Below are 17,591 nucleotides of genomic sequence, written 5' to 3' on the forward strand. Positions count from 1 at the left end.
GATGGGTCCAACAAACACAGGGCTTTCATCCAGGAGGTTGCTGTTTGTGTAAGATTAAAGTTTAAGTTTTTAAGGGGTCCTGACAAAGTGTCAGTATGTCACAAGTTGGGATGAGGACGTTTTGCCACCCCATAACCATAAAAAAACCCCCAGCAACATCCCCCCAAACCATCCAGAAACTGTGTCCCTGCTCTTTCTTTGATAGAAGGTACTTTAGGCCTAGTTATAGTGAAAACTGTCACTATAAAATGAAATTCTTTTCACCTGAGAAACAGCTTTCTTGGCAACCTGGACAAATGAATGAAAACATCTGTGTGGTTAGGTAGATGGTGATGTTGCTACAAAAAAAGTTGTTGTGAAATAACCACGCTAATGATCATTTTCTTCTGTTTCCCTCTTTTCCAGGTGACGTTCATGAATTTTAAAGTCATCCACAAGTGAGAAGAGGGTGTCGGAGTTGAAGTCTCTTATTTCTGTAAGTTCCCATTTCTAATTCATTGATATTTATTACCTTTTGCTGTAACGATGCCAGCTCACGTGTGCGTTTGTGCCGCGCACTGTTTTGGATGATTGCTTCCACCAAATGGCAGATAATAAGCTTTCAGGGAGAACACATGATTGTGTCCTCGAAGCAGAACGGAGCAACACTTGTGTGCGCTGGTGTTTGAACACACCACGTTGTGTTAGCAGAGCTGCACGCAAAGTGTGTGTGTGTGTGTGTGTGTTAGTCCATGTTAGCTGACTCTGTGCTAGTCCACTGCCTCTCTCCCCTCCATCGGCACATACAGAACGCTTTTGATTTGTTTCGCAGCAAATGCAGACCTCCACTCCGGTTAGTATTCTGCCCTGCGCGCCCTCAATAGCTGCTTTCACTTGGGTGAAGAAAGGGGTCTTTTAAAGACTCTCACAGGCATCACTCCAGGAAGCTTTCAGCGCCGGGACCTACAGTATGCCTTTTAATGGACTTTCTCCCTGTGAGCAATAAAGATTATATCTGGAGTCAAATAGTGCTGTAGGTAACACTAGCCCAAATTAAGCTGGTGAGGTCGCAGTGGCCGATCTTGATGGCTTCAGCAGAGGCGGGAGACGTATGAAATGTACAGATGGGAGAGGTTGGAGAAAAGAGCGATCTGACCATCTGGCTAATCCCCCCTGTTTAAGAATACTTATTAAGGCCCTCTCTAGTGGCCCTTGAGCCGTGTCACTGCTGGGTCAACAAGTGTCCTCGCTGCTGGACAGACGAGCTTCAGTGTTCTGCCGTGGGTGATAATCTGTGTCCTGCTGGTTGGTCGAGGAGTTCAGTTTCAAAGGCTTGATTTATGGCTCGTGTAAATCGTGTTGTATCGCAAACTAGAGTCATGGTTCCCACCCAGGGGGGTCGAGACCCTATTAAGGGGTTATACTGACCGATGCAACCTGTGCCAAGATGTTACAAGTAGACGTAGCTTCGTTTTAAGAAGAGACACCCATTTTAAGATTATAGGGTCAAATGTTTAACTAATAGATACCACCGTTAAACTTCCCCAGTTGATTACTTATATTAAGACAGCTGAGATGTTATGATTAAATATGCAAATGATGCATTATCTTATCAAATATGTGCTAATTTGCATACATTTCCAGAACAGAAATCAGAACATTGGATAAAGCTGGGTTCAAAATTCTTGACAAATTAGAGTCAAAGGTTTTAACAGAGGGAATTTTGGATATCTCTTTGTATCAGTGCCTGACATGGGCTGGTACTCAGTACTGGCATGTCTGATCTTTAAAAGGTTCTATAAATTAGGCTATGGATGATGTATGAACAAACTCCTCTCTAAAAACCTTCAGAATATAGATAGGAATGAAACTGGAAAGTTTGTGTAGATTTCTGGCTCAGATTATGAGAAAAACCTCAATAAAACAATACAAACATCACAATAATTAATCGAGGCCTCGTACATTTATTTCCTCTGCCTAATTGCCCTGCGTTTGACGAAATGAATTGTGTCGTTATTGGGTAAAACCGGACCACTTAGGCCGCTTTTAATTCCATCAAACGCCCCTTAATTTCATCAATTCATCTGGAAACTTGAAATCACATTATTGTGTCTTTTTAAAATGCGATTGCTTTTCGGATCTAATTACATGGCGGTAAGATGACAAGTGGACCCTCCTAACAAAATTACAGTCTTTACAGGGTGCAGATCGTGTCGTGACAGGAACAAATCTTTGTGTTATACTGTAAGACTTTGGAAGGAAGTGGGCGCTGTGTGTTGGAGGGTTTGTATACTGTACGTACTGTATCTAATGGCTTTGATCGGAGGAGCCGGGTGTGTCTATGACTAACGTTTTAGATGATCCGACATCGCTGGACATTTCACAAAATCTGTCTCGAAACAGGTTTATATTGGTTACACGGTGTTTATCGTCAGAGCGTGGAGAACCACATCCAGATTTTTATTTGTGCGTCCAAAATCGGTTTAGTGCTCGATAAGGAAAAATCAGATCATAGACCGTTTAGCTGTGTGTTAGCTGTGCTGCGTGGCATTTATAGATGTAGGAATGCTGAACCTGCAAAGCCGCAGTCTGTAAAGCAGCAGTGAGAAAGACTTTGAGAAAAGATTTCAGCCGCTTCATGCATCATGACAGGCCTATTTGCGGAGCTTTGTTGTTACGCATGCTTCCTGTAATGGCAGTCATTTGCAAAGAGTTAGAAAAGTTACCAGACAGCGAGCAGCCGTTGGGCTGATTTGTGGTAAGCTAATGAGCTAATGAGCTAATGAACTCACTGAGGTTACCTGTTTGGCTTCCTCCAAAAACACAATGTCCGTCTCTGCGTTTTGCTTCAGCTTTGTACGTGAACTTCACTGCGTTACAGTGTAAGACGAATCACCGGTGCTAATGGGCAGCGTCTAACAACATTTACTGTAGTTTCTCAGTACTTAACCTTATGTTTACAGTGAGCTATTATGTCCTCTTGAGCTTTGGACATTTACTTAATTGATCTGATTTGTCCACACATATGAAATGTCCACTTAGTGGACAGAATGCCTTGCGAGTTTGCGGCATAAGGGACGTCCTTTAACGGTGGGAAAAGAGAGCTGGACTCCAGCGATCTGCCACGGCCACGCTTCCAGTCAGCACATTCGTTCATGCATGCCGGCTCGCCGGCAGCACATGTTCGACGAGTATACATATGTTTGTGCGTTATGTATTTAGTTGTTTTCCAGGCTGCATCTGCATCAATTTATTTGTGTTTGTGCTCGCATGCGTGTTTGTGTTTTGCACACTCATGCCTCATCAACATCCCGTCTGAGGCCCATCTGGTCGGCTTTGAAGAGGCTCGTGGAGCGGCGGCGGCCGGGGCTTTAAGGCAGGGCCGGGCCAGCGGCGGTTCCTCCCCACTTACACATAAATCCACGGTGCGAGGCCCTCTGCCAGAAACAGTATAGGCCGACCCTCGTGGCTACTTCCCAAACCACCCAAGCTCATACCCCACTTTCTCTCTTCTATTGCCCTTGAAATGGGGCCTGCTCTAAATATTATCTCCCCCTGTGCTTTATCCCTCCGTTTATCCCTAAGTCGGCAGAGAGAAGAAAGGAGCCGTGCGGCTGAGTCACTTTTTCCCCTCTCTGCTCCTCTCTCCAAAACCACAGGCAGCGGCAGCGGCTTCCTGGAGATGAGCGCTTTTGTCTGTTGTGTGACCGCTGCGGCTTTAGGCAGATCCTCCTCTGATGAGGTAATGCACGGGCTAGATGAGGAGGCAGAGTGAGAGAGGAGGGAGGTGAAGGAGCCTCTGGATCTATATTTGAAGCTTTTGATTTATCCAGGGAAAGGGTACTTTATGGGTGATGTACGCTCCTTTTCAGCAACACCCTGCTCCACATGGAGGCCACTGTACACGTCCACACCTACTCGGAGGTGGCCAGTGCAACTAGTTATCAACTGGTGCCTGCTGGTCTTCTCCAGCGATGAGTCAACGGTTGAGGGAGGAGGAAATCATTATTCCTTTATGTAAAGATTTTCCCAGGTGACTTTGTTTTCCGATCAGCAACTATTTTAATGAGAAGAAATGATATACTTTTAGGGCATTATGGTGTCTGTTACTTTGAGGGTAAAAGGAGTGGGAAGACAGGAAGGGGGAACATCCCTGTTTGTGTTGCTCTCTGTGATTATAGTCGAGGTGCCTGGTTAAGATAGTCAAAGTAGTGAAGTTTGATTTATTCCATGTCTTTGTCTCTGATGTAAAGTTGCTCTGAAACATCTACTTGACTCTATATGAGTGCGAGAGTGTAATAGACCAGATTATCATCCTAAAGGTCAGCGTGTCTGCATCAGTTTGAGCCTGTTCTCATTTCCAGGGGGTCAAATACAGAGGCCTTATCACAGCCGTCGGTGTTTGGTACCACCGCACAAAGCACCCTTTGGCACCTGTGTGAAATGCACCGGGCTTTCAATTAATTACAATGTAAACCCATCCGCGGCAACAGTAAATGCTCCGAGAAAGAGCGCCGGGAGTGTGGTGACGTAGTTTAATGCGTAAAAAGAGACACACAGAGCAGGCGGGATGGGAGGTGAAGGTTTTCATCCAGAAGAGCTGTTTGTGTCCCGCGTGTCACGTTACAATCAGCCGTTCGTTCGTGTCCCGTGTTCACAACGTTCAGCGTTATTTTCACTGTTGGAACGTAGTAGTTTTAAGCCCAACCATGTGGTTCTTTCCTAAACCTAACTGTAGTGGTTTTGTTGCCTAAACCTAAAGTGACGCCCAGAGAGTCAGTTTCCCTCCTCTGCCTGTCATGAGAGTATTCTCCCTTAACGGGACATAAAATCAACTCCTCACACGACAAGCTTTTGCTGGAGTTTTTAACCTTCTGATGAAAATAAGCGACTGGCGGCTTCATCACTGGTGCCGATGCTTCAGATAAAACACACGACACGCACGCAGCCCAGGCCAAGAGAAGGAGTTGGCGGTGGAGTGAACTGTAGTAGCTACACAGGGAGTTGGCAAGACTGAAACTGGAGGAGAGCGGGGAAAAATTGTAAAAGTGAAATGAGAGTAAATGTGCTTCTTGAATTCTTTCTTACGGTGACACTGGACTCTTAGACGGGTTACATTTTTTTCTGGAAAGTTTTGCTGTTTTGTGTCACCTACTATGATGAATGATTATAAACTAGGGCTGTCAATCAATTAAAATATTTCATCAGGATTAATCACATAATGGTCCATAGTTAATTGCGATTAATCACAAATTAATCACACATTTTTGTTGATATGTCAAGTATTTAATATTCTTATCAACATGGGAGTGGGCAAATGTGCTTTCTTTATGCAAATGTATGTATATATTATTATTATACTGCATTTAGCAGAAAAAATATGCTCAAATCACAACATGGCAAACTGCAGCCCAACAGGCAACAACAGCTGCCAGTGTGTCAGTGTGCTAACTTGACTATGACTTGCCCCAAACTGCATGTGATTATCATAAAGTGGGCATGTCTGTAAAGGGGAGACTCGTGGGTACCCTTAGAACCCATTTTCATTCACATATCTCGAGGTCAGAGGTCAAGAGACCTCTTTGAAATTGGCCATGCCAGTTTTCCCTTGCAAAATTTTGCGCAAGTTTTGAGCGTTACAACCTCTACAACCTAAAAGTTGCAAATTGCGTAGATGCGTTAAAGAAGTTAGTGGCGTCAAAATGAATTTGCGTTAATGTATTATTGTCGCGTTAACTTTGAAAGCCCTACTTTAAACAATTGTGTTTTGATGCACATCCTTTAGCAATTAAGTTTTTCTGAATGCCAGACATCACATCGACAGAAACATTTCATCATTTCCGGATGTCCAGATATTATTGTGAGATTAAGATACTCTACATTTCATCATAGATTGTGTAAAAGACACGTTTTCACTTAGCTTTTTACAATTGACAAAAAAAAAGTTGCACAGAAACCCAGCGAGCGTGTGTGAGTGTGTAAGTGTGTGAGTGTGTACTCAGCGACACTGACAGTCTCTCCACGTGTCTCTTTTTCCTCATCTCTCCGGTGACAACTGTTATCTGCTCGGACTTCTGGCCTCCCGTTGAGGAATGCCACCAGACAGTGCTGACATTCAGGATAATTGCTTCCTGTTTTAACTGTCATGGGTCGTGGAGGTCAGGGGTCAGGGTCAATCTCAGCTGTTGTTCTCGGGACTACGGGGGACGCCACCTGGTCTTTAGATCATGGACGATCCAACACATTATTCTCTCTAAACAATATGCTTCTACACCTTTTTCACATTCTTCAACACGCCATAGGTGGAAAAAAACAGGTCACTTTCAGCTGTTTGGCTTCCTTCAACACCTCATTAAAAAACAGAGGGTTTTTTTAAAAGCTTGTGTTTGACTCTGTGTCGGTAGAAAGAGGGAAGGTCGCGACACAAAGCGCCACCTATACGACAATGTCACCACTGCAGTGCTAACACCTGTTCCTGAGAGAGCCTCCCCTTATGTTTAACGCTATTTTCCTGACGCTGAGTTCAGCTCACTACCAAACACCAACAACATCACATCCTCATAATTACAGCTTTCTCATTACAGTAAAAATCCTGCATCTCATTTTAAAGCTGCCATCAGCCAAAATGAACTGGCCTTAATGGCTGCTGATTGCATTCCTACACCGGCCAACCCCCCTCCTCCTTTTTTTAGCGATCTGATCGTTTAAGTACATGCTAGCATAATTGAGGTCTCTTCCTTGATTAGATTTGCACCAGCTTTTAACAAAGCCTGCTCGAACTTAATCCAATGAGGCCCATTGTGGGGAGAGCGGAGGGATGACATCGCTCCTGGTTAGCTTCAAAATCAGCCGAGCCGCCGGGCAATTAGACGCTGCGCTGATAAAGAGGCAGGACAACTAAGTAAACGAACGATACAATGTTTCTCAGAGCTCACAAGTGGACAATTGAGCGGTGATTCATATCACAAATTACCTTTTTGTTAAGGCACTAACCTTTTAGTAAAGGCTTAGAAATGAGAATCACTTCCATGGATTTAAGTTCAAGGCTTCTCTTTCACTTTAACAATTAACATGCTTTTTAATTAACAATAATCTTTTCATTCGAAATGGAATAAAGGCGATGAGATGTGGTGCTTGGGTTTTGATTTGATTTAGACGTGTATTTAGTTAGATTTATCAAGCAGGGGCCTGTTGACCCTTCTACACTAAAGCTCAACGCAGCGCTTTTGTCTGCTTAGCTTATACACCTGAATCAGTCGAGATGGCGTGTCAGTGTTTTACACTAGACGAACATCATGCGCTCAGCAGCCCTGACCTACTGGGACGGGAGCGAGCGGCCCAGCAGGGTGCAGAGGTATCGGCTTTGGCTGCGTCCTGCGGTGACACCTGCCCGTCCATAATCACCGCTAGAGACTAAACCGCCTTCTGACCTGTGGCTGTGTGTCACACACTCAATCCCCCTAATCTCCTCCTTTGTTCTGTGTCACCATCAATTAGTCATGTACCAGGAGTCAGCCAGAGGAAAGTGTCTCTGTGTGTGCGTGTGTTTAGTGTGTGAGAGAGGATACATGCCTGTACTTGAAAACTTTAATTACACTTACTGTTAACTGCTGTATGCGTTTATGTGTCTGAGAAGTTGGTTGCATCTGTTGCATGTGAGTTAGAGCTGACATTATTAGTTGATAGACGGACAATTAACATGCAAACTATTTTGATGAGGGATTAATCGTTAAGCAAAAGTGCCCAAAAATAAATTTCCAGCTCATCCAATGTGAATATTTGTGGGTTTTCATATAGTCCTCTGTGATCGTTGGACTGTTGGTTCAACGTGATCTCATGGGAAGGCATATGAATAGCACGCCACTTTGACGACGTGCTTTTAGCTCATCATTTCAGTGGGGCTGCTCCCTCTTAGTCGATTAGTCGACTAATTGGTCATTTTGGTCTTAGTCGACTAAGATTTCTTAAGTTGATTAATAGTTTTTTTATGCTTTTTTCCTGCTGAATGACTTACTTTGAAGAAATGTGTGAGCACATCTCCGGTAAACACAAGACTTAAAGTGATGCTTTTGTGTTTATTTTTTATGGAGAAACTCACAGACCTTTCGATTAAATCAACTAATCGATTAGTCGACAATAGAGTGTTTTTCGACTTAGAATTTCTTTGGTTGAGGACAGCCCTACATTTCACACCACAGGGTTAACGTTGTGAAACAGCTTTTCATGTACCATTTAACCGTAAAGCAGTCGCGGTTATGTTTAGGCAACAAAACTAAGGGTTAGGAAAAACATCATGGTTTGGCTTGAAATAAGTAAACTGTGTAAATTACGTACGTAAAGAACGTAACATAAGTACAGAAAACATGTCACCAACATCACTAATGTAAATAGGTCAACGAGACTTTTTGGTTTCAGACGGGACACAAACACGGTCTCCTGGGTGAAAGTCCTGTGTTTGTTTCACCCGTCCAAACGCCCACCGGAAGTAGTCTTTCTGGCTTTTTATATTACGTCACTTGCTATCTGCGTCGCTATAGTTATTCTACATCACTAGCTCTGAGTGTAGCATATACACACGGATGAGTTTATATCGCCGTCAGTACAAACTAAATGGCGTAAAATGACACGGCAAAGCAAGACCGGTGTTGTGATTGCACGCAAAATGACTTAAGATATTAGCGTGCCATTCATACACCATTTGGTGAGACCAGGCTGGTTGATTGGACAAAAAAAATAATTCATGGACCTTTTTCAACCCACTTTCTATGAACCAAATGATTAATCAATTACTTAACAAAATAATTTGGCGGATGAATCGATAATGAAAATAGTTGTTAGGTGCAGCCCTAATCTGAGTCTCTCTGCAGCAGGTGAAAATCTCACACTGTAACTTACCGAATTTTGGTGATTGAATTAATTGTATGTTGTTTTAAATTCTGTTGAAGGATGTTATAGTTCACGCTTCTCTGTAAATTGAAAAAATTCGATGATGAAAAGGCTAATAAAACGTTTTGTAAAGCGTAGTGTAAACCACAAAATGCTTACAAGAAGGCAAAAAACACACACCTGAGGCAGATTTTACATCTGATGTTTTCCTTCACAGGCATGTACATGTCATTAGACGAGGTCTAATTGATCTCTCCAACGAACAGATCAGTGTCTAGATTAAGAACAGGAAGGGTTTGGACTGACTCTGTCTCTCTTCCCATCTGTAAAACCTCCTATCTGTGCTAACAATGGGATTGCACACTCACTATAAATACGTGGGCCTGAACAAGTCGTAGCTCACCTGTTCAAGCTGTAACTAATCCAGAACTATTTCTATAGTTCCCCTTGAGGTTCAATGATCCGGCTCCACGAGGTGCCAAGGGATGAGCAGGCATGCTGGTATGTTGGAGAGAAAGGAACTAATGGTTTTGGACGCAGGCCCAGTTCGTGAAGGGGCCGTTTTGGAAAATCAAAAGCTTGTTGATTGCAGTTTGTGGATGTTTTTACTTTGCATCTCTGATGTTAATGTACTTTATTGAAATCAATCATTCAGCTTTGGCAGAACAGGAACAGCAGGTCAGGAAAAAAAGGCCGTATTTGCACACAGCGTATATATACATCACCTTATCTGGGTCCCTGTGTTTATAGGCGACTGTTGACAGTAGCTGATACGCGGCGCGATAAATGCACTTTGATTTACGGGGGAAACAATGCCGTATTATGTGAGCCAGGGACACTTAAGACTGGAGTAACTGTGATATGAACATGAGCCAATTTTATGTGTGTTCAAGAGGGCAAGCAGCTCCGGAGTATGTTTGTCAAAGCCTTTGGATGAGGCTCCAAAATGCTTGGCTCCCTTTCAAATCCTGGATCGCTCGCTGATAATAGAGACAGATTTTTGATGCCGTTGCCAATCTGTCGTTATTAAAAGATGCGCGTTTGGATGTGCAGTCAAAAGTGCTGCGTATACAGGCATCGCTGAGGATGAAATACACAAATGATTTATCATCTGGATGCTATTAATTTAACCTATAGAGTCTTACTCAATAATTAATGTCTATTGGCATATGACCCTATAAGCCATACAGTAAACAGCATGTCTCATAACTATGTATGAGATCTTGTAGTCAGCTAATATATGGCCGAAAGGCCCAGAGACAAGCCCTCGGTCTTAATAAATCAACCATATCTAATGAAGCCCCTAATTGTGATTTACAGCCTGCAAGCCCAGCGATGTGATGGAGAGAGAAATGGCTGAAAAGAGAGAGAGAGAGAGAGAGAGAGAGAGAGAGAGAGAGAGAGAGAGAGAGAGAGAGCAGTCAGAGTTTCGTAGTCCAGCGGAGCACCGGGCAAAAAAAAAGAGGCTTTATTAAAAAGCGCTGCTCCCTTCCAGCAACTGTGAAATTCTTGCGTGAGTCTCATGAGAGGTTTGTCAAGATATGATTCTTACTGCGATAAAAATCTGAACAGCTGGACGAGTAGCCGTTCCACTCACGGTCCAACCGACAACACAGAGAAGAGAGGGGGATATTTATATATTCACTTTAAATGAATAATCTACCCGGTTCAAGTTTTCAAATTTTTCAAATTTATTCCCAGCAGCTCTGTGTCTTTGGTCGTCGTTGATGTTTCTGTTTGTGGTGCTCTATTTTTGTTGCTAAACAATTCTGATCCTATTTATTCCCAACTAACTGAAAACATGCGGCACGTTGCTTCTGCGCCAGAATGTTTCTCTCATTAAAGACCGTCCAGCATCATCAGCTCCTCAGAACAACAAACATAAAAGCTTTTATGAACCGTCTGCACAATAGAATCACTTCTGTTTTAAATGCTTCTGCGTTATTTTAATTGAAACTAAGCAGCAGAATATAATTGATATGAAATGTTTACTGACTGTTGCACAAATGCCAGACTTTCCATGCTTGACGTCAGTCACGTCCGCACATTTGCCAACCCTCACGATTTTCCCGGGGCAGACTCCCATTTTTCATCGCCCTCCCCCGGTTTCCTCCACAATTCTCCCATATTTCTCCTGATTTATGGCAATTTTTCACACATTTGTTTTTTTCCTTTTCATTATCTCAACCTGTTTTCTGGCACTGCACAGCGCGTATAAGTCATAAGCTTTACTGTTTCCAGCCGGACGGCAATAGAGCTACACTAAAATGTCTTTTCCCGCCAGAGGAGAGCTGCTTGCGCTCGCCACAGATCTCAGCATCACAGCAAAGCCGGCGCGGCGTGGCACGAGCCGTTGGAAATGACGGGTTTCAGAGCGCAGAAGTGCCGTTGTCGCGTTGCGTCTGAAAGGACCTTCAGTGAGTGAGAGAAGGAGAGAGAAATGGAGAGTATAAGAGAAAGAAATACTTAAGCAAAAGATAAATAAAAGAATAAAACTGATCAATAAGAAGTTCACGTCAGAGGGGCCGATTATTTAGTTTTCTTTCCTTAGAATTAAAGTCAAATTAAAAGTCGGTCTATTTAACTTCTATTTGTTATTTTCATTCTTTAAAAGTCACCAGAATGCAGGAAACTAAGTCTCTGAAACTCTTTCTGGGGGAGGACCCCTGTTGGTTTTCAAATTCTCCCTATTTTTGAGGTCTCCAGGTTGGAAAGTTTGCATGTTGGACTGAACAACCCCACCTGAGTCTTATATATTTGCCCTGATTCTGGGGCTTAAATCCGTGTGAATAACGGCGGCTGTGATTGGCTGGATTAATACCCTACATGGTTTGAAGTGAGGCCCTGTGCACCGTGAACAATGTATATTCGCTTTGGGCTGCTAAAGGACAATGGATACCTTGTGTAGTAGCTCTGACCTCGCGGCACACACTCACACCTCTGTACACTCAAGAATGTGACTGTGTACATGTGTTTTTACATCTCGCTTATGTTCATATTGCAGAGAAAGGTGAGGTGGAGCGTGACTTATTCACTTTCCTCGCCCAGTTTTTGACCACAGAGCAGCCTCTATATCTACCCTACATGTGTTCATTGTACATCGGCCGCTCATCCGCGGTATCAGATGTGTCTCATCGACTCACACATAACTGTTTCAAATCACCCAGCCTGTTTCCCATAATACACACATACAGCTAAACACACACTCTCTCTATGGCAAGTGGCTTCAGCCAGACCAGGGGACACAGGATTGGAAGGGGGAAGGATTAGTCTGGATTGTGACAGCTCCACATGCCGGGGGACACTGACGTGCCTCCGACCGCCAAACTAGACAACTGCTCCTGGAGAGGAGAAGACGGTTTTCACGGTGCTGGTTCAGCATTACCTCCCTCACTTCTCCTCTATCTTCTTTACACTGCGGTCAAGTCATTAGGGCTGTGTATTGGCAAGAATCTGGCGATGTGATACGTATCATGATACAGTGGTTACGATTCAATATATTGCAATACTGTAAGCAAGACGATATATTGTGATTTTTTAAATCTAATATTAGGAAAACTGTCACACACCACCATATGCATAAAATCTGATTAAAATAAGTTTACTTTTTTTAAGCAATCAGAACAGCTGGACCTGCATTATCACAGTCCCTGTAACATCCAACATCATAGCACTACTTTGAGAGGACGCATCTCTTTGCAAATCTAATAAAGTATTGACTGAGTTGATCGTTGAACGTGAACTATTAATTAAAAATCGAAAAAGTGTTTTTGAGAAACGATACAGTATCATAAAACATAATATCGTATTACTGGATATTTTGATATTTTCTTACACCCTTACTTGTTATGTAGATAAAAAAAATCTATTGTGCAACTCAAATTCCTGTTTTACCTCTTGGGGATTTATTAGACTTTCTCGTCCAGAGTTGATGAGGGGAAGTTCGGCGCTTTTGATTCTTTCATGTTTTAGATAGATTACGATAATCAGTGTTCTGATTTGTTTGTTATTGGTTTTCTTTGTTGCAGCATCAGTTAAGATCGTTTTATTGTCCATTCTTGGCTCATTTGTCTTAAAGGTGCAGTGTGTAGGATTTAATTAACGCAATAATAATGCGCTAATGCAAATTCATTTTTAACAGTGCTAATTTCTTTAACACAACTTGCAACTTTTAGGTTGTAGCGGGCTCAGTTTTAAAGCTAGTGTGAAGATACTGGCATCATATGAAACTAGAAAAACCTAAGGAGGCTAATTAACGCCCAAAACGTACGCTAAATTTTGGCGAGGAAAAACTGTCATGGCCATTTTCAAAGGGGTCCCTTGACCTCTGACCTGAAGATATGTGAATGAAAATGGGTTCTATGGGTACCCACGAGTCTCCCCTTTACAGACATGCCCACTTTATGATAATCACATGCAGTTTAGTGTAAGTCATAGTCAAGTCAGCACACTGACACACTGACAGCTGTTGTTGCCTGTTGGGCTGCAGTTTGCCATGTTATGATTTGAGCATATTGTTTATGCTAAATGCAGAACCTGTGAGGGTTTCTGGACAATATCTGTCATTGTTTTGTGTTGTTAATTGATTTACAATAATACATATATACATACATTTGCATAAAGCACGCATATTTGTCCACTGCCATGTTAGTATTAAATACTTCAGCCAATAGATCCCCTGAAATGCTACACACTGTTCCTATCTAATAATAACTAATAGCTAATCCTAAAAAGAAAAGTTACATATGCCATAAATACATATACTGTAACTCATATGCTATAAAATATAGTAACAGAGTTCATGTTCATAGTGTTGCACTCACCCTACGACCATGTGGATCAGAGTGTCACATGAACGCCTGACGTGTTAAAATATGTAATAACATTCCTACACATCTCCGCTCGTTCCCATGACATCATGTCTGTATATGTGACAGCGTTATGCACTGCCAAAATGAGTATCAATTAAATCCTGTGTTGTGAGCACAGATGACTTGTTAGAACCATCTGTACACATTACGCATGCAGGACGCTCAATAATTGAATATAAATATGTTGTTTGCGAGCGGCTGAGAGTAGCATGCCTCTGAATAATGCAGCCATTTCATGCTAACAAAGCTGTGGAAATCCTCAAAGCTCTTTCTGAGATAGGGAACAAAGCTCATTGTCAGAGGATAGAGAGGCAACTGGGATTACAATGGGGGCATCCAGTGAAACGACTTGTCAGTCCTAATCTGGGATTAGCAGGCTTTCGCGCCTCCTGGGCGCTCTAAAAGCCACCTGTTTGGACACCCCCTGCAGATGATGTTACACTCTAGAGCGCCTCGTCTGATTGGAATTCTTTTGTTTACATCAAAGTTTTAAATTACTTTGTGTTTTCATGATGAGGATACAATCATATCAAATGTATTTTACAAATATACCATTCATTTGAATTAGCTAAAATAAAAGTTATGTATTAATTCAGTCCACCATACCCTTACAAAAAAGTACTTCAAGTTTATTTTATGAAGTATACTTAAGTAAAGTTCAAGTATATATTTCCAAATACTTTATGTAGTAAGTATACTAATATCAATCTACTAGTTGTATACTTGTAAGTGTACTACTTTAATACTTATTGGGTCTAAATTGGCCCACTTTTAAAGTAAAAAAAAAAAAAAAACTTGACTTGGACTCGCAAAAAATGTCATTTTTAGTTCATGAAAGTACACTTTGTATGCTTTAACTTATGGCATTTAGCCAATGATTTACGTATTACAGAAAGAGACTTGCTCCTTTTGCTATTTGACTTCATGAGTTGTGATGAGATTTAAAAAATTAGATAAAATGTGTTGTTCTTCATGCCTCCGCGGTGAAATAATAATCCAAAAAATTCAGAAAATTCTTGATGAATTGAAGTAAATTCATATCAAAACATCCTTTTACAAACACTCACACACTATAATAGGTTACTCTATGAAAAAGTAAGCACCACTACAACCCAAGTATACCTTTCTCTAGGCCTGTAAGGCAAGAATACTTGATTGTACTTTTCTTAAGTATATCTCGATCAAAAGATCAAGTACAAGTAGGCCTGTCAGCCAAATTTACTCAGACTTTTCTGTATACGTGTCAGTATGAGCCAAGTATACTTAAGTATACTTTTGTTAAGTATATCTCTGATGATTACATAAAAAGTAAACTGAAAGTATACCACCTTATTATAAGTTTATAAGTAGCACACATGGTAAAACCGCTTTGGTAAGGGTATCTGTGTATCTACCGTCATTATGTCTCTCCAAGACATAGTTCTTTAGGATTGCAGTGATTTTTATTCTAAGTAAGAACATGTGCATTGTCTGTCCCCAAATCAACAACTGACACTAATTAACAATTAACATAATTGTCCTCCACTTTTGTGTTCTTAGAGAGATTGCGTCCCTCTGTGCCGTCATGTCCTCTCAGATCAACATTTACTGAATTATAAACGTGTACCGGGAACGGACAACTGAAGTAAATTAACACATTAAAAACAGTAAACATGGATGTTGAAGATTGTTCTTAGCTGCGGTGAGACCCTTGAGTCCTGTAATGACTTATTGAAGCTCACTGTTTTTTCCTCTGCTGCTAGCCTCAGGGCTAATGCAATCACTCTGAAAAATGTGTGAGGGCAGCTGTCGTATTGCCACGGGCTTCTATCATGACTTTCTACTGTTGATGTCACCCTGAAATAGACTTAACCGCCAATGATACTTTTGAAACTTAACCCTATGGAAAATTAACCCGCTTTGATTGCTTAATCTGCTTAATTGCTTTGACGCAAAAGCATAGTAAACATTTTTGCGTTCCTTTGGGTACGTTATGGAAATATCCAGTTGCGTCAACGTTTTGGAACAAGATTAGATCTTTTTATATACAGAGGGATGGTTTCATGATGTCTTTCATCCTTGGAAAAAGTGCATCCATAGTCTTCATCTATATTCTTAAGATAATAGGATTTCCGCCTGTTTACAGCTTCTGTCAACTATATGGAGAGGATGAAGCACAACAAGGCTTAAAACTTGTAACAGGCTTATTAGTGCATCACAGTAGCATCATGATCAAGGTCAAAGGTAATTGGTGCAATAATAAGGAGAGTGGCTTGAAGTGAGAGGACATGTGCGGTTGCTGATAAACAGAGTATTACCTCCTGTAAGTCAGGTGTTTGTCAAACGGTCGGCTGTTTGCGCTTTAAGCTGATATAGATCAGAGGTGAAAAGAGGTGAGGAGAAAGAGAGATGATAGAGGGAAAGATAGCAGAGTGAGTGTCGGTGTAGAGATTTAAAAGATGGAAGACGATGCATAACAATTGATGTTGACTGTTCACAGGCGTCCAGAGATTCTTGACGGAATTAAAGCTACTTTCTCTCAATAAGATATAGGGCTTAAAGCATAAAAAACGACTAATTGATTAAAGGAATCTTTGTAAGGGGAGGTCAGCCCTTGTAAGATGTATGAAATATTTTACTGCATGATAAATTTCCTCCTTTATAATAGTTCTTTATCCTCAAAGGTTACATTTTAGTTCAGCTATTTTTCAGACCTTTCTTAGGAAACCTTTCTGGCCAAGGTTTGGCAGTGGTCTATACGTAGTGGAGAAATTGCACCATTAAGTGTCATTAGTTATATTTTAACTGATGTAATGTTGAGCCATCACTTTCTGTTGGCTTTGATACCGCTTATCATAGTGATGTAGCGTTAAATTTGACTTTTAATGCACATTTATTTACAGTTACTTGTGGGGTTCCTCAGGGTTCTAGTGTTGGTCCTCTTCTATTCTTTACTGGTTCTGTTTTATTCCCGTTTTCAACCTGCATACTAACGCTTGGCCAAGTAATTTCCAATTGCAATATTGATGTATGTAAGTATATCTGTCCATACATGTATGATGTTAACGGCTGATAAAACCAAAGAGATAGTCTTTGGGCCTCAAGCAAAACCTGTTAATAAGGCTATATGTAGTCTGATTTAATATATGTGTGTGCCAAAAGAGATAGGGTGGCACCAGATAAAATCTTGCCATGGGCACCAAATTGGTCAGGGTCAGCTCTGTATAATTATTTTTGTTTTATATATATATATATATATATACACACAGATGTCTAGTTCTGCTTTAATTGTTTGTTTCTGAACGAAGTCGGCTGTTTTATGGGCATAATTTGTCTGTTTTTATGTTGGCGTAGCTACCTGGACAATGTGGTCTACTTTACGGATCAAGAGACAAAATGTTCACACTGACCAGGTCTTCTAACTACCTCGGGCGGGAGGTAGTAGACAAACAGTCCTTTTGAGCCGCCGAGTGTTGACTTTGGTCTTCAATGGTTTCTTCAGTGGTTTACTCTGTATCGTTGCCATGAAGCAGATAAATGCATATGTGTACTGTATTTGTGTTAGCGAGGGGTGTGTTCGCGTGCCAGGAAAAATAACAAGCACAAGCGAGGGTGTTGGTCAATAAGGGCACTTCTGGATTTCTTGGGGTCTGCGGTTTTGGTCCGGGTCCCTGAACACAGAGACCCGGCATAGTAGTGTGTGTTTACGCCCGCCGTACAAACGACGCATTCATCTGTTTCTGAGTGTTCCATCATTGGTTTGATTGAGATTTTCCATCAGCGGGATTAATGGAAACATCAAACCCTGTGTTTGCTCCAGGTGTCCAACTGATGAGAGACAAAATCCTTAAATTGCAATGTTTGTTTGTGAGTATT

At 41.6% G+C, this 17,591-nt stretch overlaps 1 protein-coding gene across 5 annotated transcripts in view; it reads left to right on the forward strand.

Moving 5' to 3' along the window:
• LOC119486432 (transcription factor SOX-6-like) overlaps positions 1 to 17,591 on the forward strand; it is a 131,693-nt gene that overhangs the window by 19,912 nt on the left and 94,190 nt on the right. For 3 of the 5 annotated variants that reach the window (XM_037766534.1, XM_037766537.1, XM_037766532.1), the window contains exons 2-3: positions 406 to 475; positions 3,639 to 3,721. In XM_037766534.1, the coding sequence (XP_037622462.1) occupies positions 3,717 to 3,721 (5 nt within the window). In that variant the 5' untranslated portion in view covers positions 406 to 475; positions 3,639 to 3,716. The remainder of the gene's footprint in view (positions 1 to 405; positions 476 to 3,638; positions 3,722 to 17,591) is intronic. The other 2 variants (XM_037766535.1, XM_037766536.1) reach the window with 1 other exon arrangement.

This window comes from Sebastes umbrosus, chromosome 4, assembly GCF_015220745.1.
Source record: "Sebastes umbrosus isolate fSebUmb1 chromosome 4, fSebUmb1.pri, whole genome shotgun sequence".
NCBI classification, from domain to species: Eukaryota; Metazoa; Chordata; class Actinopteri; order Perciformes; family Sebastidae; genus Sebastes; species Sebastes umbrosus.